Source organism: Ochotona princeps, chromosome 29 (genome assembly GCF_030435755.1).
Source record: "Ochotona princeps isolate mOchPri1 chromosome 29, mOchPri1.hap1, whole genome shotgun sequence".
Classification (NCBI taxonomy): Eukaryota; Metazoa; Chordata; class Mammalia; order Lagomorpha; family Ochotonidae; genus Ochotona; species Ochotona princeps.
Window position 1 is genome coordinate 12370256 of NC_080860.1, and position 25523 is coordinate 12395778.

Consider the following 25523-nt stretch of genomic DNA (forward strand, 5'->3'; position numbering starts at 1 on the left):
CCCTAAATGCTTCGCCTTTTCAGCCGCCAGAGTGGAAGACGAGGTGCGGGGAGGCCTTCCTTCCAGGGTGAAGTCTGGCTGCGGAACTGTCGTTTCCCGGAACTGAATATCTGCTTCTTAGGCGGAGTTGGAAAGCGAACACCCCGGGGCAAGATGGCTGTCCGGACTGGGTCCCTGCCCCGGGTCTGGCCGAATTCGAGGGTATCGGGCTGAAGCCGTGGTAGCTGCGGCCCCGATCCCGAGCGCGGGGGGCTTCCAGCAGATAAGGGTCCTCGGCCTGCGGGTAGCGAGTGGGAAGAGTCGTCGGCTTTCCGGGGGCGGCGGGACTGGGGAGTTTGAAGAAGGCCGAGTCGGAAGGTTCGGGTGCTGGGGAGCTGGCTGGCTTTGGGGAACCAGGGGAGACCCTCCGCGGCTCTTCCCATCTCGTTCCCAACCTGGGGTGACAGTCTTCACCAGAGGACTAATGCTGGGAGGAGAAGACCTGTTCTTGTTGATGCGAAGGAAAAACAGCGGGCCTCAGGAATTGCCCCGGCTGGAAGTCGAATTGTGTTCGCTCGCTGTGTGACCTCGGGTGAGTTCCCTCACCTCTGTGAAATGGAGTGGTTGGTTCGTCCCACGAGGGGGTCTTAGGTCTCAGCGCGATGCCTGACACCGAGCTTGGAAACCCGAAGCTCCACTCCCACGTAGTCCCACGGGCAGCCTTGCGTTCTAAGCTTCTCTCTGCTGCGTGGAGGAGCCTTGAATTCTGTGTTACTTAGCAATAAATCATTGCTTTGAAGTTTTAAAAAGCAGGATAGGGGTTCAAGCTCAGGAGCCCAACAGCCTTCAGCAAGTCATGTCACACACACCACTCTGCCTTGCGTCGTCTCGGGGGAGGTTGGGGTTTGTAACAACGTCCCACTCCCTAGATAGGCTGTAACTTTCAGTAGGAATGTTATTACAAACCATTTGTTCTCTCAAATGATTCTGGAGGAAGTTTCAAAATTTAATATTTTTGTCAATTCTCAAGAAGGAATTTCGACTTGCCAGACACAAGGTTGATTTCATTCCAATCATCTGTTGATGTCCGTTGAAATGACTCCACCTTCCCCAACCTCCCTTATCCTTAGAAATGTCCAAAAAATCTTCAGTTTTAAAACATAGCACAGTATTTGCATCTAACCTGTGCACCTTCTCTTGGCTTCCCACGTAAATGCTGTTGTGTTGTTTAGGGAATGACAGGCGACGATCCATGTTCAGTACAGACTGAATATTTTCCGAAACCTTTTTTGTTTATGGATAGATTTATCCAAAAAGCCCAGAAAAAGAGGGGTCTCATCCACTGGTTCTCTCTCCCGATGCCTGCCAGGGCTGGGACTGGGCTGGGCTGAAGGCAGGACTTACTTCTTTAGCAGGAAGTTGGAATGGAAAGTGGACCTGGGACACAACCTCGGGGACTCGAGTACGGGATATGAGAATCTCAAGTGTCCTCTAACCACCACACGTAACAACCACCCTTTTAAGTGTATTTTCCTTAAAAAGGAAAGTTATTATTTTTATTGGGAACACAGACTTACAGAGAGAAGGATTTTCCGTCTGCTGGTTCACTCCCCAGATGGCTGCAGTGGCCGAATGTAAGCTGACACAGAGCCAGGAGCTTCTGGGTCTCCCACGTGGGTGCAGAGTCCCAAGGCTTTGGACCGACCTCAACTGTTTTCCCAGGCCGCAAGCAGGGAGTTGGACGGAACATGGAGCAGCTGGGACACAAACCAGTGCCCATTATGGGATGCCCGTGCTTGAGGGTGGAGGATTAGTCACTGAGCCATCGCACCAGGCCTTGTTACAAGCTTCTTAGAGACAAGACAGAACAGCACACTCTTATGCCACAGACCTCTGATTATTCCTTAGTGTTATTTTTTCTGTTCTCAGCAATGACTCATTGAAGATAACAAAAAGGGGGGCTGCTTAGGTAGCCCTGGGCGTAGGTGCTATTATTTTTCTCAATTTACCAGTGAGGAACCTGATACCCAGGGAGGTGTCAGTTAACAGCCCAAGTGAGAGTTGGGCTCAGGGCTGACAAAAAGCCAGGGCTAGGCATTTCCCTGCCCCATACAGCCTTCTGGCTGGCTCTCCTCACGTGTAACAACAGAGCTTACTAGATGCCTATGTATTGCATGGGCCTGATGACCTCTGGTGCACCGTGTGTGGGTGGAGAAGGTACCGGAGCTCAGAGAGAAACTGACAGAGTAGGCTGTTGTGCTGTGGTGCATGTGGAAACCAGCAGGAAACCTTGCTGAGGGATGATAACCTCCAGGAAGGGCTCTTGTCCTGGCACAGATTGCCTTGAGCCTTCCTGTGCGGTTCATCAAGAAGAGTCTCCCACCTGTGTCCCTCCACCTCCCCTACCCCTGCTCCACTTCTGCCAAGGAGGGCTGTCTTTGTCTGCAGGGTATGGAGAGGCCATAGCATTGTGGTCAGGCCTGTGCTCTGCCATATATATGTATATACACACATTTTTTTTTTAAAAGATTTATTTTATTTTTATTACAAAGTCAGATGTACTGAGAGGAGGAGAGATAGAGAGGAAGTGGAACTGCCGGGATTAGAACCAGCAGCCATATGGGATCAAGGCGAGGACCTTAGCCACTAGGCCATGCTACCGAGCCCAACACACATTTTTTTTAAGATTTACGGTGAGAGAAGGAAAGAGAGAGGGATCTTCCATCCACTGGCTCACTCCCCAAATAGCTGCAACGACCCAAGCTGGACTGCCCATGAGGTAGACCCAGAGGAAGCTCCCGGCTCTCAGCTTTGGATCTGCTCAGCTCTGACTGTTAGCAGCCATGTGGGGAGTGAACCAGCAGGTGAAAGATCTCTGTTTCTGCCTCTCTGTAACTGTGACTTTCAAGTAAAAGTAAGTTTTAAGAAAAAAAAAATCACACGTATTCCCATGGCTTTTTAGTATTCTGTCATCACCATCACAAAATACAAAATAAGCTTTGATTCAATATTTGTTTTTTAAGATTTACCTGTTGGTGCTCGGCAGCGTGGCCTAGTGGCCAAGGTCCTCGCCTTGATCTCATATGGCCGCTGGTTCTGGTCCCAGCAGCTCCACTTCCTCTCTCTATCTCTCCTCCTCTCAGTATATCTGACTTTGTAATATAAATGGAATAAATCTTTAAAAAAAAAAAAAAAGATTTACTTGTTGGTGAAAGGCAGAGATCTTCCCTCTGAAGGATCACTCCCTAGATGGCTGCCATGGTGTCGGTTAGGCCAGGTGGAAGCCAGGAACCAGGAGCGTCTTCCGGGTTCCCCCCCATGGATGGCAGGGTTCAAAGCACTTGGGCCGTCCTCCACTGCTTTCCCAGGCCACAAGCAGGCAACTGGATGGGAGGTGGAGCAGCTGGGACACAAACCCACTACACCACAATGCCAGCCCCAGGGGTTATACCGCTTTAAATTGTGAGGACTGGAGAGATGGTCTTTACATTTGTAGGAGACGTGAACAGAAGAGGACACCAGGGGTGTTTCTTTAAGTCTGGACTGCGTGTGAACGACTATGCCCAGCAAGGAGCGTGTTTGACACCATCCCAGTGAAGCCTAGAACCCCGAGTCTAGAACTCTCTCCTGCTTCCCCCAGAGAGCAAGACGGGCTGTCCGCAGCTGTGAGGCTTGAGCAGCATCCCTCATGATTACCTGACGTTTCTGCGAGGTCCTCAGGTAAGCGCTACAGACACACACACTCGGACGGCCCAGGAGGAGGGAGAGCCTTTGTCTCCCCCAGCTTCTCACCTTCCTTCCCAAGGTCAGGCAGACGGTGTCCATGTGTCTCAAGAGTTGCTGATGACAACCACTGCCCCAGGCAGTATGGAGATGCCTCCAAAAAAAAACTTAAAAGCTCCCAGCACGGTAGCCTGGTGGCTAAAGTCCTCACATTGCATGCGCCAAGATCCCATATAAATGCCAGTTCATGTCTCGACTGTTCCACTTCCCATTCAGCTCCCTGCTTGCATCCTGGGAAAGCAGTTGAAGATGGCTCAAAGACTTGGGATCCTACACCCACATGGGAGACCCAGAAGAAGCTCCTAGCTCCTGGCTTCAGATCAGCTCAGCTCCGGCCGTTGCAGCCACTTGGGGAGTGAATCAAAGGACAGAAAATCTCTCTCCTCCTCTCTCTAGATCTCACTTTCCAATTAAAAAAAAATTAGAAATAGACACCTTATGACCCTGTGGCCGCTGCAAGACATAAAGCCAAGGGAAATGAGATGGGTTTGTCACAAAGCTGTTTTAAGACCCATGTTGATTCCAGCTCTGGTTTGGAATCAGCCTGAGTATTCAACAATGAATAAACAGGTTAGCGGGGCAGGATAACATACAAGCCATGGAATCCTGTTGTACGCCAGATAGACACCTGACGCCTATGGCTGCACAGCTGGCCGCTAGACGTTCCATTAGGGGAAACGAGGTAGACGCGGACACACAGGCAGTCTGTGCTGTCATTCCTGTGGAATCCGGCAGCATGGACTGCGTAGAGGCAGGGAGCAGATTAGTGGTTGCTGGAGACAGGGAATCGTGGGGAGGGAGACGGGTGAGTACAGGCCGACTAGAGGCGTAAACTGTTCTAATTACACGGTAGGAAGAACACAGTTAGCAATGCAGTACGTTCCAGAAGAGCTAGAAGAGAGGTTTTGGTCTGCCGTGACCCTGAGGTCATGATAAATGGAGCAGGCACATCGCCTAAAGGTGCCAGTGTTCCATAGCAGAGGGCCTGCGATCTATGCCAGGCTCTGCCTTCTCTTCCCCCCAGCTTCCCGTGTCTCTCCTTCTCTGTAAATCTAATCTGCCTTTCCAGTAAAAATAAAATAAATCTTAAACAACAACAAAAGATTTAGACACTAAGCTATCACACCGGGCCCGGGAATGTGAATTTATAATATGTCTTAGACAGTCTTATTACATCTGCTAGAGAGGTTTTGTTGCCACTTTGTAGATACCAGAATAAGTGGCTCCCACAACTGAACACATTCAATTTTATGAACTGTCATGAGTACTACAGATCACTATTTTTGCTCTTTCAAAAACAATCATTTATGTACTCAAAAGGCGGATTGATAGGAAGAAACACCGATTTTTTTCATCTACTGGTTCGCTTCCCGAAGGTCTGCCACAGCCAGAAGCCACCTGCATGGGTGACAAAATTCCAAGTACATAAGCCAACTTCTGCTGCTTCCCAGGCACATCAACAGGATACTCGATCCAAGGCAGAAGTGCCAGAGCTGAAACCGCACTGTGATGTGCAATATGGGCATCACAAGTGTCGGCTTAACCCACCACGCCACAACAGCTACCCTGACTGTTGCTTTTTGGACATTAAAATGGCCTCTTTTTTTTTTTTTTTTTTTTCTTTTTCAGAAAAAAAGGCAGCTTGTACCAGCACTCATGTGGGATCCTGGTCCGTGCAGTTCAAGGACTTAACCACTGAGCTATCACATCAGGCCCTCATTTGACTTTAAAAATGTGTGTGATGTACCCTACATGATAGCCAGTGGCTAAAGTCCTCGCCTTGCATTCGCTAGGATCCCATATGCTGCCAGTTCATGTCCTGGCTGCTCCACTTCCCTTCCAGCCCCCTGCTTGTGGCCTGGGAAATCAGTAGAAGACGGGCCAAAGCCTTAGGACCCTGCACCCATGTGGAAGACCCAAAAGAAGGTCCTGGCTTTGGATCGGCTCAGTTGCAGCCATTGCAGCCACTTGGGGAGTGAACCAGTAGATGGAAGATGTTCCTCTCTGTCCCTCCTCCTCTCTGTAAATCTGACTTTCCAATCAAAATAATCTTTTTTTCAAAAGTACTGTGGTATGGTAAACTTTTGTGTGTGTGTGTGTGTGTGTGTGTGTGTTTAACTTACTAACATGTGGACAGAAACGTCTGCTGTACAGTGGTTCACTCCCCAGGTGCCCACAGGGCCAGGGCTTGGGTCCAAGCTGGGAGCCAGGAATTCAGTACAGGTTCAGTAACAGGATGCTAGTTCCTGAGGACATCATGGCCGCCTCCCAAGATGTGCAGAAAGCTAGAATGAGGAGCAAGTATCACAGCTGGGGACTCAGGCACCCCCAATCAGTTCTTTACTGCGAGGCCAAACGCCCATCCCAACTGTAACCATTTACTACCAGATCAGCATCCCTGCCCTAGGAGAGCTGCATGAAAGGAACCGAAGGAGGTTGGGACTTGTGCCAGGAGAGCTGGAAACGCCCCAGGGGGCTCTGAGCATCCTCCTGCCATCACTGCCCATCCTACGCTCATGAGGCCTTTTCCGTATGTGTGTCCATGTCCCACTATGACCTGCAACAGCTTGCTCTCCGTTGTCCCTGCAGGGTTCGTGCGAGTTGCAAACATGTTCACCGTGTCTCAGACCTCAAGAGCATGGTTCATCGACCGGGCCCGACAGGCACGAGAGGAACGGCTGGTGCAGAAGGAGCGGGAACGCGCTGTCCTAGCGATCCAAGCTCACGTGCGGAGTTTCCTCTGCCGGCGTCGCCTGCAGAAAGACATCAGGTAGGCACCAAGAGCCCCTCGGCCTGTTTGACTCTGGGGCCTCAGTCATGGAAAGGGAGTTCATGCTTAATGTGCTTAAGAGAATTCAGATACTGTGAGCTCCCAATTGAAAACTTTTTTTTTCCCCACCCTTCCTAGGAGAGAGATCGATGAGTTTTTTAAAGCAGATGATGCTGGGAGCAGTAAAAGAAGTGCACTTTGTATTTTTAAGGTTGCCAGGAAGCTGCTGTTCTTATTCAGAATTAAAGAGGATAATGAGGTAAATGATCATCCCAGACTTACACAGTCCTCCCGCATGGCAGGTCTTTTTGTTTTTTTTTCTTAACAAGTATTTTACAGAGATGAACCTGTTCTATCCTTAGAGTAACTGTGTGAGCGATGCACTGTCTCCCCTCTCCCCCAAGTCCCACCTGTCATGTGCATGAGAGCTGTTTTGTAAGGAATCCTTGAAAATACCTGTCTGTCTTGTTGTTTGTGACAGAGAGGGAGAGACAGATCCATCTTCCCTCAGTTGGCCACGAGGGCTGGGGCTGGGCCAGGCTGAAGCCAGGGACTCCAATCAGGTCTCCCTTGTGGGTAGCAGAGGCTCGAGCGCTTGGCTTACCCACTGCCACCTTACCAGTGTACTAGCAGGGAGCTGGATCGGAAGCCAAGGATCTGGGACTCAAACCAGCGCTCCAGTATGGCATAAGCAGCAGGTTAGCCCATTACACTGCAGTGCTGGCCCCTGTTTTGTATTGACTACACGCAGTTCTCAGAATGTTTTTACACTGGCTGTTAGGAACATACATTGGACTCTGATGCATATGGGACAAGGCAAACTAGGAAACTTAGTAGAAGAAGCCCCCCTGCGAGACAAAACATAATATGAAGTATGAATCAAAACAAATCCTAATTGACTGGCTACATGGGCTCCATTCCAGCCAGTGGTGGACCCAAGCTCTTGACCGTTTTTTTTTTTTTTTTAAGTGTTACCCACAAGCTGCATCTTCACATTCATTGTTCTACTTTGTACCAGTTGGTAGCTCACTGATACATTTTTTTTTATATCCTGCCAACCAATCAAAACACAGGCAGTTTACACCTTCATCATGAGTGCAATCCCAGGAAAGCAGCAAGGTAGCTGTACTGGTGGTGGGGATGCCACCATGGAAGCAGGCCACCCCCTTGGCAGCTGTGAGCCATTTTGTCATTGCTCAGTCTGCTCAGGGGAACACTGCCTCAGACGCCCCATCCAGGATGGATAGCTCTGAGTGTGTGACCTGCTTCCCAGGTGCCACTTAAACGTGGTGATGCAACCATCTGATGACCATGATGTAAAAGCTAGTGTCTGTGGTGCTAACAAAATCACAAATGGGGAAGCACAGTTGAGGAAGCAGCTTGGGTCTCTGCAGGAATCCAAGTCCAGTTTACCAGTTTGATTCTTTGTCCCCTTTGGGGAAAAAAGGGAAAGTCCACCTGGAGTTTTATGTGCAGTATATACCAATTTGTAAAACATCCAGTCCCTGGGCCATCTGTCTGCCAGTTGCCTCTGGCCCTTCAGGGCCTCAGTCCCCACAACTATAGGAGGGCGTGAAATCCCATCACCCAGGTGACGCCCCGGCAGATGGGATGCACATACTAGGAACACGGCGAGCATGGGTGAATCTTGATCATTTATAACCCCATTTTGCCTCTTCGCAGAGATTTGAGAAGTTGTGTCGCAGCATCCTGAACAGCATGGATGCCGAGAGCGAACCCAAGGTGAGGAAGACACTGCCAGCTCTTGCCAGCCAGCCTGATTGACCAAGAGTTCCTGCCGAAACCCTCTCCTACTCCTACCCCATCGAGCTTAGTTCCCTCCCCTGTACAACTGAGTGGTGGACAGAAGGCTTAAGGAAGCATGGCCAGACCTCTAGCACCTTGTCCAGGGCCTTGTACTGCTCTCACCTTAGTCGGCATGCGTGATTTCCTTACTTGTCCGGTTCATCTTGACCTTCCATGTTCAGAGAAGTCCTGGGTGCTGCTTTTTTGTCCACTCTTTTCCTGCTTCAATAAGACCTTCTTTCTGGGAGATCTCACTCCAGTAGCCGGGATCCATGATGTGATGCCAAGTAACCTCCTTCTTCCTTCTGCTTGCAGGCGTGGTACGTGTCCTTGGCTCTTTCCAAGGATCTCACCCTCCTGTGGATTAAACAGATCAAGGACATTCTGTGGTATTGCTGTATGTTTCTTGAGCAGCTCAAGGTAAAAGAAAGAAAGAAAAAAAGCAGACTGTAAATGCATCGCCCTCATCTGGGGCCCTTCTTTGTGTCCCGCCTTCGTGTCACACCCTCCAGGGTTACACCTGTGGGGACCCACCAGCCATAGCCTGATTGGTTGAGTTCCTATTCTGGGAGAACACGTCTGTAAGCACGCTTCATGAACACATAAGGCTGAACGTTGGCTGCTCTTGCTGCCCTGTCCATGGGCAACAGGGAGCCTGCTGTTGTCCTGTCCTTGCTTTTCATGTAATGGACACTTCTTGGTCTGGTGACTAGAGAGGCCTCTTGTTACATACAGAAACCCGTCTTGAACACAACTTGTCCTAACACAGAGGCTAGGCAAGAAAGAACATCTTGTTCCAGAAAACTGCCTGGCATGGCAGCTGGGACGATCTGCATCGGGTTCATCTGAATTCCGCCTTTCATTTTTTATGTCTCATCCCTGCTCCCCCGGGTGTCACTATATCCAGTCAGCATTATTGTCCTCACAATCTCTCCTTTTCAAAATTATTTTATTCATTTGAAAGGCAGATACAAAGAAATATCTCTGCTGGTTTGTTCCCCAAATGCCTGCAGTACCCAGGCCTAGGCCAGACTGAAGCCAAAAGCTAAAAGCTCAGTCCAAGTCTCCCACATCAGTGGCAGGGACCCAAGTAATTGAGTCTTCCCCTTCTGCCTCCCAAGGTGTGCGTTAGCAGGAAGCTGGAATCAGAAGTAGAGCTAGGACTAGAATCTAGGGACTGCTAAATAGGAAATTACCATCCCAAGTGGCACCTTAACTGCTGTACTAAGTCCCTGCTCCCTTTGCTTAGTCTTGAGTGAAGAGAACGGAAAGGGGCTTGCCTCGCATGTCAGTTGACAGAGTCTGGGCAGACTCTTGAAGTCTCACTGGGCTCCTGGGCTCAAGCCTGGACGGATCACAATAGAGAGAAGACGAGTTACCGCCACTGGCTGAGCTGGGTCCCGTGGCCAGCCTTGTGTTAGGAAAGGGTGGGTGTGGGCAGACACAGCAGCTACTCTTGCTTTTCCTGTGGGAGGGAGAGGCCAGGCAAGGACTCAGGAAGCACCTGAGGGGTGAGGTACATGGCCCCAGAACCCCCAACCCCCTCCCCACCCTATGACCCTTACCCAACCATCGCGGGGTACTCAGGAATAGCTCTTGGCCACCCCTGTGCCCAGGCATGGCAGTGAGGCAGCAGCAGTCCTCACACCTGTTCCTCAGAGTTCAAGGGTCTCAAGCAAGTGCCTCGCAGCCAAGTGGGCAGTTACTGTGCCAGGCAGTCTGTGTACCCTCCTGTGAGGCAGACACATCTGTGCTCTTCCCTCTCTGTCTACATCCAACACATTTCTCTCGGAGAAGAGGTTCTTCTACTTTGAAACAGTAAATGTATGTGGGAGAATAGACATAACAAGAAGACACTAGTTCTGGAGCCAAGGAGATCCAAATTTCATCTCAATTGTGCTGTTCATTTCCCTTGTGCTCGCCCCCCCCCCCGTTTTTTTTTTTTTTTTTTTAAGATTTATTTATTTTTATTGCAAAGTCAGATATACAAAGAGGAAGATCTTCCATCCAATAATTCACTCCCCAAGCAGCTGCAACAGCTGAAGCTGAGCTGATCTGAAGCCAGGAGCCTGGAGCCTCTTCCGGGTCTCCCATGCAGGTACAAGATCCCAGGGCTTTGGGCCGTCCTTGACTACTTTCCCAGGCCACAAGCAGGGAGCTGAATGGGAAGTAGAGCAGCCGGGCTTAGAACCACTGCCCGTATGGGATCCTAGCACATGCAAGCTGAGGACTTTAGCCAGGCCCTCATATGCATTTTTTTAAAAGAAAGTCATATGCTCTCCTAACAAATGAATTCCTAGAGTCCTTTGGTAAGACATTATTTATGTATAGTTCTGCTCTACAGTTAAACTAATGCTGTGCCCAACAGTTGGAAGATCTTTGTCTCTCCTCTCTGTAAAATCTGCCTCTCCAATAGGAAGGAAGGCAGCCAGCCAGCCAGCTAATACTTCAACCTAGACACTCCATTGTGGGATATAGATCTCTCTGGTAGCCTTTTAACCACTACCCCAAACACCCTGTCTCCTGACTCTTGCAATATGCAGCGTTTATTGTTATAATCTGTAGTTATCCTTACAGAACACTAAATTACTCCTGCTCTGCTAAACCCATTAACTTGCCCCTTTCCATCTTCCTGCACTCTGTGCACCCTTCCCAGCCTTTGTAACAACTTTGTGCTTCTGTGAGGTCGGCTGTTTTGGCATGCGAGTGTGAGAATGTGCAGTGCTCATCTTTCTGCCCCTAATGGTTTTCGTTTCACGCAGCGTATTCCTCTCTCATCCATGTCACTGCAGATGGCAGGATTTCATTCCAGACCTGAGTACTTAGAGCCCACTGCCCCCTGGGTTCCCTCCAGGCACTTGTGCTATAGGATGGCCTGACAGGTTTCTTGCCCAGCTCACTGTAAAACAGGGAGCCATCATCAACATTAGCACATTAGACAGCACCACTCGCCAGGCTCTGTTCTCGGTGCTTTGTGTACACTGGTCCATTTACTTCCCTGGCAGCCCTATGAGGAAAGCAGGGTTACTCTGCCTAATCAACCACAGAGGAAACAAAGGTACAGGGAGATGGCAAAACAGCCAGTATCACACAGCCAGGACACAACCAAGCCCCAAAGGCCTACTCCAAAGTACCCTTTACGCGCCATTGCAGCTCTGCTCTGTGGCTGACTGCAGGGTTGCAGGCACTCTTACAGTAGGCTGGCCTGGGTTATCTCACTCTCTAGAAATGTCCAGTTCTCCATTCCTAGGAGTGTTTACTTCCATGGTCAAGCAACCATCATTGACTTCCTGTCATTCAGCTCCTAAAGTGGTCATTGTGCTGGGGGCCCAGGACGTGGGGATTGAGATGGAGGGAATGATGAAGACGCAGCTTGGACTTAACTCCTGACGCATTCAGTTAGAGAGTTGAGAGAAGCAGCGCAGTGGGCACTGTGCAGATGGCGTGGGTCTTGTCTCACTTTTGCTCCCCTGTTGTCTCCAGCCTGAAATCTTGCAAGACTCCAGACTCATCACCCTGTACCTCACCATGCTTGTCACCTTCACTGACACCGCAACGTGGAAAATTCTGCGGGGAAAAGGTCTGTGGGATTCATTTCAGATTCCTCCCTGGTGTTTCCTGGACAACCCGGGGACCTCTTTGCTTTGTCATTGGCATTTTGGTCCCTGCCCCCTCCACCAGACTGCATCATCCTGTCCAGAATGTTTGGTTCTGTGTATTCTTCCCCACCCCAGCCGCCCCGCATTTGATCTGCCCTTGTTTTCATGATACCTGTAGCCCCTCAGCCTCTGAATGATTAGTCATTTAATCTGTGTGGTTCCTCTATAGGACACCCTGGTAATCACGGTGGTCTCTGTGGGTCTGCGTGGCTTGCTACAGGATATCTGCAGACACTAAAGCCGCAGGTGCATGAGTCCCTTAGAGCACATGGCACGCTTGCCCCCAGCTAAGGCACACTCTCCCTAAGCTACTTAGACTTCCTGATACACTAGAAAGGCTCTGTGAATAGTTGTTACACTGTGCACTTAGTGCAACCTCAAGAAAACCAGTGCCTGCACATGTGTGCTAGAAATGCAGCTTTTCTCCACAATATCTTCAAGCCATGATTGGTTGTATCTGTGGACGCAAAATCCACAGGTACCGTGGCAGGGGACTCCTGTTGTTCCTTTTAGAGCTCATAAAATGTGCATTGCATAGCCGCCTTTCCTGAAACATGTCCTTAGCATCTCGGATTTCGCATATTTATTTCACCCATTCAGCCACCAAGTCACCTGCCGTGTGCCAGCCACTGTGCCGAGCCAGTTTTGGGGGCTGGCCACAGACACTCCCTGCCTCCTGGGCTGGAGTCTGCTAGGGGAGACGGGCACTGAATAGCCGTCACCCGTGTGTGTGTAAAGTGGCCATGGTGTCATTGGTGCTTGGAAGGAGAAGAGACAGGGTGTTTAGGGCAGTGGGGCCGGGGAGACTCTGAGCTCAGGCTATCCTGAAGAAGTGGTGTCTGAGCCAAGAGTTGAAGGGACAATTGGGAACCTCCCCTCCCCCGAAAGAAGGGTTGGGAACAGGGAGGGCTGTGAAAGCGCTGGCCCTGGGCCAGCAGGTAGGCGTTATTCTCGCCTCTCAGGGGTAACACTGACTCCCATCTGGAAGCTTCTGTCCCTGGGTGGGGAAGATGCGACCCTGGGAACTGAAACATGCCAGGCCTAGGAGGGGTTAGACAAGACGCTTGGGGGACAGGGGTTGCTGTGAGGTCAGATATTGCTTCCAGCCGGGAGAAGCCAGGGGTGACACCTGAGCCAGGCCGTCCCAGAGGGACAATTCCAGTTGCACAGGGCCACCAACCTAAGAAGCTGAAAGGCAAGCCAGATAGCATCAGGTTCCTGCCTGGCCTTGATGGAGGGCAGCGTTGTCACCTGTAAGTGAGTTTTGTTCCTGAGGCTTTTTTTCTTTATTTAGGCGAGAGCCTTCGGCCAGCCATGAACCACATGTGTGCAAATATAATGGGACACCTCAACCAGCGTGGGTTTTACCCTGTGCTGCAGGTGTGTGTCCCCCCAAGCCCTCAAATGTAAGCTCCCCACACACGCCAGTTGCCCAAGCTTGGAATTTTGCCTTTGGCTTCAGCCCACCTAGTGCCTTCCTCCGAGAAAACAGCCTTTTGCAGAAGACCTGAATGCCTTGCATGCTCTCCTCCCTCCCCCTGCCTTGGATCACCTGCAGTTCGGGTCAGGGGAGGACAGTGGACCATGATCCTTCTAGACACTTCTGGCCCCAGGGGTAATCGGTCTTTTGACACTGAAACTCAGGCAGGAGCCTTGGGCTCATTCCCTCGGGTTCCTTGTTGGCTGGGGATCAGGAATTAGATTTCTAGCCATGTGTCCTCAAACACCCTCTGTCCACTCCACCTGCCTCATGCCAGTCTGCACCTCCAGGCAGTTGTGAGAAGTACTCTTGCTGTTTAGAAGTACAGGGAGCAGGGATTAACGCTGGGGAAAATTGATTTATCCCTTCCCGTCTGCCTGGCGCTGTCATGGGCTGCATTCTGATCCTGTTTAACGTTCTGATCTCTACACCCCATGAGATGGTGTGAAGGCAGAAGGTGGGGTGGTGAGCAGTGGGTCTAGGCGGAGCATCCCTCTCCCCAGCAGCCCAGTTCTCCAAAATGATCCAGTCACTTGAAATGTCAAGTCTGGTATGCTATTAACTGCGTATTTCCAGCTGTTTATTATTATTTTTAAATGTAACGTAATAACTTAAAATAGGGAGTGAGAGGTAGAAGGCACTTCTGTGTCCAATCCTTTCCTTCCCTTGTCCTTTTTAAAAAGATTTCAGTACAGTATATATATTTTTTTTAATTGAAGCACTACCTTTGACTTTCTTGCTGCTTCTTAGTGTTCGATCAAATAAAGCTGGTGCCCTCCCTGAGCAGTTCACATGTTCTCTTCAGGTGTTGTTAACACGAGGCCTGGCGAGACCACGGCCTTGCCTATCCACAGGCATGTTGACAGCGGCCTTCTCCCTGGCACTACGGTGAGTGAGACACGCCGGCCAAAGGGTGAGCACGCTCCAGCGCCGGGTCCTTGCACTTCCCTCTCCTCTCGTTCTCAGTGATGGAGACAGACCTGCCCACCTGTTGGCATTGACAGGAGTTGTTGTTCTTGGGGAAATTAACAGAGCTGTGACGGCTGCCGTTGCTCCACAGTCTTCCTTGGTGCCCTGAATGTCCCTGCAGGGTGACCCCCCAGGAAAATAGCCAACGTGAACTGCGTGCATCCTGCCAGGGACCTACAGGCAGGCCTTTCTTGTAAATCTTAGCTAAAACTTGAGAGCCAGAGCACAACCATCCACGGTTTCACTCCGCAGGTGCCCACAGCGACCATTATTGGGCTGTGCTGGAGCCAGGAGACAGGAATTCACTGCTGTCTCCAAGGCTCTGCATTCTCAGGAAGCTGGAGACAGGAGCTGGAGCCAGCGACTCTAATACTGGATGTGGGCATCTTGGCTAGCATCTAAACTGCTAGGTTAAGCACTTGCCCCCCACTTTTTTTTTTCTGACAAAGTGAAAGAAACCCAAGAGCTGGGGGAGGCCACCAAGGACAGGGGGAAAGAGTAAATGGCCTGATGTTAGGGACATGGGTTTCAACCATTAGAACGTGGGGGGACCAGAGAGGATATGCCATGTGCCCTCACTTAGTCCCTAAGAAGCTGACATTTCTCCTTGTGGAAGTTATATCTGTGATTCTGAGAACCAGTCAGCATCAAAAACTGGGCTTGTTTGCAGTTTTAAAGGAACACCGCCTAAGGCAGAAGTGATCCTGGAAGAAAGAACATCAGGGCCAAGCCAGCTTGGTGATGGCTGCCTGCTGTGTCCGCTCCTGACCCACCATACGTACCTTACTGTTGAAAGCGCTGAGGAGTCCTGTCGTGGTCCTGAGACCTCCCTGAGCTTGTTTAACCTGAAGTTGGCCCACATAGCTTAGCGTCGAATGCTCTGCCTTGTTTTTGGTTAGTAGTACAGCTATGTAACTGTTCATACTCCATGGAGTCCCTCATCCTAGTTGCTTGGGGGACAGGGCCCAGAGTGGAATCCTTAGGCTCTCAAGAGAGCCCCCAGAGAAGGCACTCTATCCCATCTGCTTCTCCTGTGTAGAGAACTGTTCAGTCCCATTATGAACAAATTCCTTCTCACTTGTGGGAAAACGTGGGCTCTCTTTAGTTTGGATTCAGTGAGATTAGCTTGGTTGGTCAACCCTGTCCAAACAAGCACTCAGCGTGAGCTTGGGTATTCTGTGCGTTTCAGCCTTATATGTTATAAGATTCTCTTATGCCAACAAAATTGCTCTCGGAAGTATACTTTTTTAAGAAGGTTTATTTGTTTTTATTGGAAAGGCAGATTTGGAGAGAAAGATCTAAAAAAAAAAAAAAAAGATTATTTTTATTGGAAAGGCAGATCTACACAGAAAAGGAGATTCAGAGAGAAAGATCTGCCATCTCTGGTTCACTTCCCAAATGGCCACAATGGCTGGAAGTGAGCCGATCCAGAGCCAGGAGCCAGGAATTTCTTCCAGGTTTCCCCTGCAGATATAGGGTCCCACTTTTCCAAGTGATTAGCAGAAAGCTAGAGCAGAAGTAGAGCTGGCAGCTTGAACTGGCTTTTTCATAGAACGTAAAATACTGGGGCCAGTGCAAAGATGTTGCAGGCTAATCCTCCACCTTTGGTGCCAGCCTTCCATTCAGGGGCTAATTTGTGTCTGGGCTGCTCCACTTCTGATCCAGCTCCCTGGTTATGGCTCAGATCTTGGGGCCCCTGAACCCACATGGGAGACCCAGAAAGAAGCTTCTGGCTTTGAATCGGCTCGACCGTTGGAAGAGTGAAGTAGTGGGTGGAAGACTTCTCTGGTTCTTTCTGTTTGTAAAATCTGCCTTTCTAATAAAAGTGAAATAAATCTGTAAAAGAAAGAAAATCATGGTAAAGCAGTAAAGTATAATAAGGAAGAGAGATTTCTCATGATTCTATAATCCAGACATAATTATTATCACATTCTCTCAGTCTTCACCATCTTCAGTATTTTATGTTCATGGAAACCTCAAAAAATTCATGGGAAACACCTATTATGAAAGATACTATGCACAAATTTTTTTAAAAAAAGTTTCGCACCAAAATAAATGAATCTTGTCATTGTGTTTTTTCCATGAGCTTTTTGCAATGTTTGCATTTACGTGTTTATGTCAATATTTTTAAGTATTTGCATCATTTTGCGTATATGTTTGTTAAATAAAATGCTTCCCTGAAGTCGAGTTATTGGTGAGTGACCACGTAGCAGATGCATCTGGGCAGGTACCCCCCAGTGGAGAGCTGAGCTGGGCCAGCACTCCACGAGCCCCTTCTTCTCCTTCCTCACCCCAAGTCCTCCTCTCGCCTCTCCCTTTTTATCCTGCTGTTTCTAAAGCCTTAACTGCATCATGAGCATCCTCTCATGTCAGGGAAACTTGAAAAATGATTTTTTTTCCCTGTCTGCACAATATTGCAGTCTCAACCATGCCCCTAGTTCATGGGAGCGGCTATTTGGCATAGTGGTTAAAACAACATATAAAAGTGCGTGGACTCAATACCCACTACCAGATCCTGAGTCCAGCTTCCTGCTAATGCAGCCCCTGAGAGGCAGCACTTTATGGCCTGGGTGGTTGGGGTCTTCAGCCCTGCCCAGCTCCAGCACTGCATAGTGAGCTAGCCAGTGAGAGCTCTCCAGCTGTATGATTCTTTCTCAATAAGATTTTTTTAAATAAGTTCATGGAAAAGGGGATTTAAAAACAGTTTATGTTGGTGCCTCAAAAAAAGAGAAATCTGTACATATCAGGGCCTTTTGAAAGTTCATGGAAATACATGTCAAATTTTTTAAAAATGAGTTTCAATTTTTTTAACCCCAGAATAAGCATACATTTAATGCCATTTCTCCATGAACTACTTGAAATTTTTTCTGGAATTCCCATGAAGGGTAATTTCAAGGATTTGGCAGGCGCTGATGGGTTGGGCCTTAATCCAGAGGCACACACAGACACATCAGAACAAGCTGATGTGTGTGCCATTCTGTCCGTGTCCAGCCCTGTGATTGCTGCCCAGTTTTCGGACAATCTGCTTCGACCATTCCTCATCCACATCATGGCTGTGCCTGCTCTCGTCACCCACCTCAGCACAGTGACCCCGGAGGTAAGTGGGCTCTCTGAGCATCCCCCTGGTAACTCCCTGATAACCGCCAAAATGATCCCATTTTATCTTGTCTTGTTAGTAATGAGAAAGTCGAATGTTGTGTCTGCTGATTCCCAAACTTGGCCCTGGTTTTTCTCCAAAGCCAATAAGCCACTGAAGACACACTGGTGTTGAGCAGCCTCGAGAAACCATTCTCCTCTCAGTCCATTTTCTTCTTGCACCTGATAGTGTGTTCCGCATGATAAGGGGTGATCTGCAAGCAGACAAGTTCATGCTCTGGTGGGAAATTCCTCCCAGTCCATTTCTACTCTAATGGTCTGCTATTGTTTGCAGCGTCTCACTGTTTTAGAATCTCATGACATGTTTCGTAAGTTCATCCTGTTCCTAAGAGACAAGGATCGGTGCCGTGATGTATGTGAAAGTTTAGAGGGATGCCATACCCTTTGTCTAATGGGTGAGTGTCCGTGGCTGGGAACCCACGGGGTGTTCTGGGTGGCAAGGGAAGCCCAGATGTTTGATAGTGATCATCAGAGATGTTTGTAGTAACGATTGCGAGTACTGTTCAGAGAGAGCTTGTATTCAAAGAGGCAGTTAAAGTAGTTGCATAGAATTGAAAATCCCTCAGGAGGTGCGGTAAGCTGATAAGCTAGCAAAGCAACAGTAAATGTGGAACATTGGATGTCAGCCCTCGGCTTCCTGCAGCTGAGGGAGACAGGACAGCACAGTGCGCACCCAGAGAGCTGGGTAGGGCTAGGAGCAGCTGGTACCTGCCTTGCTGGCTTGACAAGGTTTCCATTGTCAGCGAAGGAGGACCAGAGGATAGACTGTAGACAGAAGCCCTTGCACACAGTGGAGGCACTTACTCTCGCTGCCCAGTAAGAAAGTGGCGTTAGACAGAAAAAGTTCTTGGAGCTGTGTTTTATGGGGAGGGTCCAAAACATACCTTAACACCAAGAATACAAAATAACCGAGGGAGCATGGCAGTTTCCCAGGGCATTGAGAGAGTCTTCAAAAGGTTCCTTCTTAGGTTTCCCTCTTAATTTTTTTTTTAAAGGTGAAAATCAGTTGCTTTCATTTGTTAAAATGAAAACTGCTTTCACTGGGAAAATGGTGGTCGTAAAGGAGAACACCCTTGGTTTTTATCTGTGTCCCTTGTGAGTCTGACTAGAGATCATGCACCGCTGTGTGCCTGCCACCCATGTGGGCCTCCCTGCAACCTCAAGTGGAGAATGAGAATTGTTCTTCTGATCATCTAGTGAGGAATTAGGCTTGGGGGGCCTTGTGGGAGTATTGCACGAGTCTTCAGTGGCAGAACTGGGCTGTTAACTGTCACCCCGCTGTGTCCTGCCCCTGCTCGGCAGCCTCCGGCACTGTGGGTAAAGAACAGGACTGCGAAGTGGCTGGGCCTATCATCCTCATCTCTGTCTCGGCAGGCAACCTCCTGCAGCTGGGCTCACTCAGCCCCCGCGTGCTGGAGGAGGAGACGGACGGGTTTGTGAGTGTGCTCACCCAGATGCTGTGCTACTGCCAGAAGTATGTGTCACAGAAGAAGTCCAACCTGACGCATTGGCACCCCGTCCTTGGCTGGTTCTCCCAGTCTGTGGATTACGGGTGAGGTCCCGAGACAAGCTGGTGTCTCTTCTGCTCCACCTGCATGTCCCCCCTCTAGCACCCCCTCCCTCCTTTGTCCTTCCTTCCAGCTTCTGTTGTATAAAATACACATAGTACATATAGTAGTTGTATAAAATACACATAAGACCAACGAGAATGAAAGTCATCCCATGATCCCAGTACCCTGAGACCGAGTGACCATCCCTTTCTGTCAGTAGATTTAAAAACAATGAGATTTGTGGGGCTTTAAAGATTTACTATTTATTTGAAAGAGTTGAAGAGAGAGATCTTCCATCTTCTGGTTTATTCCCCATGTGGCTGCACCAGTTAAGGCTGGGACAAGCCAAAATCAGCACCTTCATCCAGATCTCCAATACGAATGCAGGTGTCCACACACTTGGGCCCTCCTCCACTGCTTTTCTCAGGCCAATAGCAAGAGGCAGGGTCAGAAGTGGGACACCTAGGATCCAGCATGGTAGCCTAGTGGCTAAAGCCTTCACTTTGCATGCCCAGGATTCCATATGGGTGCCGGTTCATATTCCGGCTGTTCTTCCCTTCCAGCTCCAGGATTGTGGCCTGGGAAAGCAGTAGAGGACAGCCCAGAACCTTGGGATCCTGCACCCACCTGGGAGACCCAGAAGAAGCTCCGGGCTCCTTACTTCAGATAGGCTCAGCTCTGGCCACTGCAGATACTTGGGGAGTGGACCGGCGGATGGAAGATATTTCTCCCTGCCTCTTCACTCTTAAATCTGACTTTCCAATAAAAATAAATAAATCTTTAAAACAAGAAAGAAAGGAAAGAAACAAAGAAAGAAGAAATGGAGCACCTTGGACTGAAACTTGTGTTCATATGGAATGCCAGTGGCTTTATCCACTACACCACAATGCCAGCCCCATGAGTTTTATTTATTTACTTATTTAAAAGGCAAAATAATAGAGAACAATAGATCTCTGTCCACTGGCTCACTCCCCAGATGCCTGCAACAGCCAAGGCTGGACCAGACCAAAGCCAAGAGCCATAAACGCTCTTTGGGTTACAAGTACCCAAGCACTCAAACCATTATCTGCCACCTCCCAGACATGTTAACAGGAAGCTGAATCAGAAGTGGAGTAACTGGGTCCGGTGCGGTAGCATAGCAGCTGAAGTCCTTGCCTTGAACGCACTGGGATCCCATATGGGCACTGGTTCTAAATCCGGCAGCCCCACTTCCCATACAGCTCCCTGCTTGTGGCCTGGAAAAGCAGTGGAGATGGCCCAAAGCCTTGGGACCCTGCACCCGCGTGGGAGACCTGGAAGAAGCTCCTGGCTTCAAATTGGCTCAGCTCTAGCCATTGCGGTCACTTGGGGAGTGAACCATCAGATGGAAGATCTTCCTCTCTGTCTCTTCTCCTCTGTATATATATCTGCCTTTCCAATAAAAACAAATTTAAAAAAAAGTGGAATAACCAGGACTTGAAGTGGTGCTCTGATAGGAACTCACCCTCTGTATGGGATGTACCACAATGCCCACCCCAGAGATCATTATTTTGTAATTTGTTCTTTTCATTAATAAATTATGTGCTGTATCAATCATTTTTCAATGTCTTTTCTTGATTGACCAGACTGCCATAGGTTGGAGATGTCAGTAAGAAAAATGACAAAGGGAAGGGAGTGGAAATTACCCTAGATCCTTTTCCTTTGAGACGGTACAAAGGGAAGTTTCAAAACTTCCCTTAGGAGCTTGGTAGCAGTGGAAACACAAGAGGGGGATAAGGTAGCATCACAGATGGGAAGCCTGTGTGCTGGACCAGGAGAAAGCCCAGGCGGCTAGGCTGCCAGCTGGGTGTCTGTTTATTCCTGCCTGAGGCATGGGGTCCCAGAGCCCTCAGATCCAGAAGGAAAGGAAGTTGCTCCCCATCATCCGTGGGCCTCATTGCCAGTTGACGGCGCTCTGCAGTGTGACAGCCCAGCCTGACGAGGAGGGGGAGCATGAGCCTGTGCCGGGGCAGGTTGGGCAGAACACCTCCACGGGCAGCCAGTCTCAGCTCCCCCGAGCCCTTTAGGTGGCAGCTCACTTCATCTCCCTTTTCCTCCTCTGAAATACAGGGTTATCTGTTAGGGTTTTCTCAGGATTGATTAAGACAGTGCCCAGGTGACCTGGTCCAAGCTCAAGGGTTGGTGGCTATGCCCACTCAGTGGTCCAGCCAAAGGCAGGCAGTGCCTCGGATTTCATGAGTGCAAGGAAATGCTGAGAAGGCCATTGAGTCACAATGTGGGGACCCCGGTTTCAGACTAGCCAGAAGAGCAGCAAAGCAGACATGAGCTAACTTGGGTCCACTGGGTGACAGGGAAGGTCTCTGACATGCCTCAGTGTGTCAGGCCTGTGGATAACAGTCACACTGATGGCAGATTTGGGTAGGGCAACAGGCCAGGCGGAGAGTTGGCGCCTTCAGCCTGGACAAGCCTCAGGGGAACTGACAGGCGCGTCTCCTGCTCTCTCCTAGCCTCAACGAGTCAATGCACTTGATCACCAAACAACTGCAGTTCTTGTGGGGGGTGCCCCTCATCCGCATCTTCTTCAAAGACATCCTGAGCAAGAAACTGCTGGAGAACCAGGAGCCTGCCCACACACAGCCTCCACCAGCTACAACAACATCGCCGCAGAACGTGCTTCCGATGAAGAGTGAGTGGCCGGAGCCGAGGGGCTACCCCAGACTCTGCCCGTGTGCGCCGCCGATGGTGGGGTGCTCTGAGAGTCTGAGGTCGCTGAACTCAGGTTCATGTTTAGCAACACAGGGATAAACGAGCCATAGGACTGGGAAACAAGGACCGAGTATGTATTAATACGTGAACCACGTGAGGATTCCGTATATAGAGAAATGTCAGCCAATCCATGTTGCCTGAGGGCCACTCAGATGACCGCTGAACTTCACTTTAGTTATGAATTTCATTTGTTCATGTTTTAAAATTTTATGTTGACTTATTTGAAAGGTAGAGGGGCAGAGAGAGAGAGAAAAGGATCTTTTATTCACTGATTTCACACCCCAAAAGTCCACAACAGCCAGGGCTGGGCCAATCAGAAGTCAGGAGCCAGGAACTCCATTTAAGTCTCCCATTTGGGTGACACAGCCTAGGCGTAGTCACGGGAAGCTGAACGTTCCTAACATGAACATCCACGACGGGCTGTTTCTGCAGAGGCCTGAAGCACAGGCCGCTCTACCACCTCAGCAGCATCCCCTCCACAGGGTTAGGAGCAAGCCCTCTGCACAGGCTTTTTGTTGCCCATTCTGATTGGATTTGAGGAACTGCCACTGACACCCAGGGCACTACAGTGAGCTGCCTGTGGCAGATTCCATTTCAGCTGGCTGTTCTCCTACTCTTCTATGTATTGTAAAACTCTGTCTGTAGCTAGCCGTGAACATGGGCCCAGCAGGCCATGAATGAGAAGGCTTAATAACCAAAAGAGAACCACAGTAAAAACCCAGGTTCGGGGTCAGGCACTGTGGCACAGCAGCTAAGCTACCACTTGTAATGCCCAGCTCCCATGTTGGAGTGCCCAGGATCAAGTCCTCCTGCCACTTCCTGTCCAGCTGCCTCCTGCTGCTCACGTTGGGAAGCTGTAGATGATGGCTCGAGCACGGGGATCCTGCCACCTTTGAGAAAGACCTGCAGGGAATTCCTGGCTTCTGCAATTGGCCTGTCCTAGCCCCGACCGGTGTGGGCATTTGGGGAGTGAACCAGCAGATGGAAGGTCTTGATTGATCTCACTCACTCACTCTGCCTTTCAAATAATTAAACCAGAAACCCCAAGTATTCATACTTGTCCTGTCTCATTTCCTTTTAAAAGCACGAAGAATTGAGACAACAGAGCTCCTCTCCCTAGGCTCCTCTGTCCCTAACAGTGCCTCACTTCCACGCCCTGCCCTCAGCAGGATAGAGCTCAGCAGATCACCGACCCTCTGTTTGCACCCCCCCTTTTCTCCGGGCCAGGCCTCCTGAAGCGTGCATTTCAGAAGTCTGCATCGGTCCGCAACATCCTCAGGCCCGTCGGAGGCAAGCGCGTCGATTCTGCCGAGGTACAGAAGGTCTGTAACATCTGTGTGCTCTACCAGACCTCGCTGACGACGCTCACCCAGATCCGCCTGCAGATCCTCACAGGTTTGGACTCACAGTGGGCTATGACCCACCTCTCAGACTCGGCAGGCTTCTTCTGTGGTGAGGCTGATCTTCCAGCTTCCTTGGCTCTCAGGAAGTCAGCTGTGAGGCAGCCTAGTAGGAGCTGCCTAGTGTACCTCAGTGAATCAGCTGCTGGCCACATCCCTGTCATGGCCCTTACTCTAAAGTGAAGCTTTGAAGAAGTTCTTACTTTGAATAGAAAGCTAGAAAAACCAGCAAAGCTCTGTCTATCTTCTATATCCTCTCCGTCAATTTTTTTTTTTTAAAGACAGCTAATTCAGAGAATGCCACATAAATTGAGAGAGATTTTAAGGGCTCAAAATAAGGTGACTATTTTCCTGAGGAACAAACCTTACTGCAGTTGATAACACCTGCCATCCAAGGCCCAGGCTTTGCATAGCAGTAGCTACATTATTAGACTTACACCAGGAACGTGGAGTGTAGGTCTAAGGCCTAGTGGCTTCAGAAAGAGACTTAGGGTACCTTCATTGTCACCTTTTGCTTCCCAGAATTAAGCTATTCTATTTTTTTTTTTTTTTTGTAAAGATTTATTCATTTTATTACAGCCAGATATACACAGAGGAGGAGAGACAAAGAGGAAGATCTTCCGTCCAATGATTCACTCCCCAAGTGAGCCGCAACGGGCCGATGCGCGCCGATCCGATGCCGGGAACCAGGAACCTCTTCCAGGTCTCCCACGCGGGTGCAGTGTCCCAAAGCATTGGGCCGTCCTCAACTGCTTTCCCAGGCCACAAGCAGGGAGCTGGATGGGAAGTGGAGCTGCCGGGATTAGAACCGGCGCCCATATGGGATCCCGGGGCTCTCAAGGCGAGGACTTTAGCCGCTAGACCACGCCGCCGGGCCCAAGCTATTCTATTTTTAAGTGTTATTTATTTAGTTATTTGAAAAGTAGAGTGACAGAAAATGCGAGAGAGAGAGAGAGAGAGCCAGCCAGCCAGAGAAGCAGATGATCCATCCGTTGGCCCACTTCTCAAATGCCTACAACAGTTAGGGCTGGGCCAGACTGATGCCAGGAGCCAGGAACTCCATGTAGGTCTCTCCTGTGGCAGGAATCCAAATACTAGAGCCATAACCTGCTGCCTCCCAAGTTCATTAGGAAGAAGTTGGATTGGGAGTACAGTAGAATGCAGTGCCATGCACTGTGATAATGGGATGCTATGGGGTATAGGCATCCCACACAGCAGCTTAATCTGTTGCATCACAATGCCCACATCAGCCCATGAGGGTTAAGGCATTTCTTGAGAAGCAGAGTTAGAGAGAGGAAAGACAGGGACATCTTGCATCTACTGGTTCACTCTCTAGAGGTCACAATGGCTAGGGATTGGCCATGCCAAAGCCAGGAGCCAGGAACTTCTTCCCACATAGGTAGCAGGGGCCCATGCACTCGGACCCTCCTACCCTGCTTTTCCAGGCACCTTAGTTGAGAGCTATGTGTAAAGTAAAGCAGCCAGGACTCAAACTGGTGCCATTATGGGATACCAGCATCCCAGGCAGCTGCTTAACCTCCACACCAATGGCTCCAACCCAGAGCTAAATTTTGTATAATAATTCGGAATGCTGCTGTGATCATTTACTGCCTTCCCATTCTAAGCAAGGGTAGAATAAGGAAGTTTGTTGAATGTGAGTGAGCCTACAACTTGATTTAAGGTAGGGATCAGCAAACTACTGCACATAGGCCAAGTGAAACTCACTACTATTATTAGAACACAGCCAAATCTATGCACAGAGTGGTTGTGACAGTGTTAACGAAATTTGGCCTGAGGAGGCCTCCACACTTTGACCGAAAGCATCATATAGGTGGGTATGATAGCCGAGTCCTAGCCAATCACAGCTTCTGTGTCCAGTCAATTACAGATGGACACCTGGCCAGCCCAAGTTCAGATAAGGCCAATGCCAAACTGTTTCTACACCTCACTTCCACTCTTATGTCCTCAATTGCTGCCTGTCCACACTGCCAGGTGCAGCTCTCCAAACCTAGCCTGGTCTGAGGGCTGCCTGAATTGCACATTATTTGCTGAGATTGCCCAGTTTAGTTTGTCTAAGGTTTTTGATAACAGCAAGACCATCTAGCCTATGAGGTTCAGAAATAGTCTCTGGCCTGTTCCAGGAAAACTGTGCTGTCTCTGATTTAAAACGTAGATGCTATGTCATACTGACCGCTCTGACACACACTGGCTGTGTGCTTTGGGGCC

General features: G+C 49.6%; 1 protein-coding gene across 4 annotated transcripts in view; it reads left to right on the forward strand.

Moving 5' to 3' along the window:
- Positions 1-31: 31 nt before the first annotated feature.
- The window catches only part of UBE3B (ubiquitin protein ligase E3B), a 41816-nt gene continuing 16324 nt past the window's right edge, over positions 32-25523 (forward strand). Inside the window, exons 1-14 of one of the 4 annotated variants that reach the window (XM_004591922.3) lie at positions 32-571; positions 3624-3699; positions 6352-6532; positions 6671-6791; positions 8216-8275; positions 8654-8758; positions 11822-11918; positions 13292-13377; positions 14283-14365; positions 17438-17543; positions 17877-17997; positions 18977-19154; positions 21639-21817; positions 23125-23292. In XM_004591922.3, coding sequence (XP_004591979.2) covers positions 6372-6532; positions 6671-6791; positions 8216-8275; positions 8654-8758; positions 11822-11918; positions 13292-13377; positions 14283-14365; positions 17438-17543; positions 17877-17997; positions 18977-19154; positions 21639-21817; positions 23125-23292 — 1465 coding nt within the window. In that variant the 5' untranslated portion in view covers positions 32-571; positions 3624-3699; positions 6352-6371. The remainder of the gene's footprint in view (positions 572-3623; positions 3700-6351; positions 6533-6670; positions 6792-8215; positions 8276-8653; positions 8759-11821; positions 11919-13291; positions 13378-14282; positions 14366-17437; positions 17544-17876; positions 17998-18976; positions 19155-21638; positions 21818-23124; positions 23293-25523) is intronic. The other 3 variants (XM_058656971.1, XM_058656970.1, XM_058656972.1) reach the window with 3 other exon arrangements.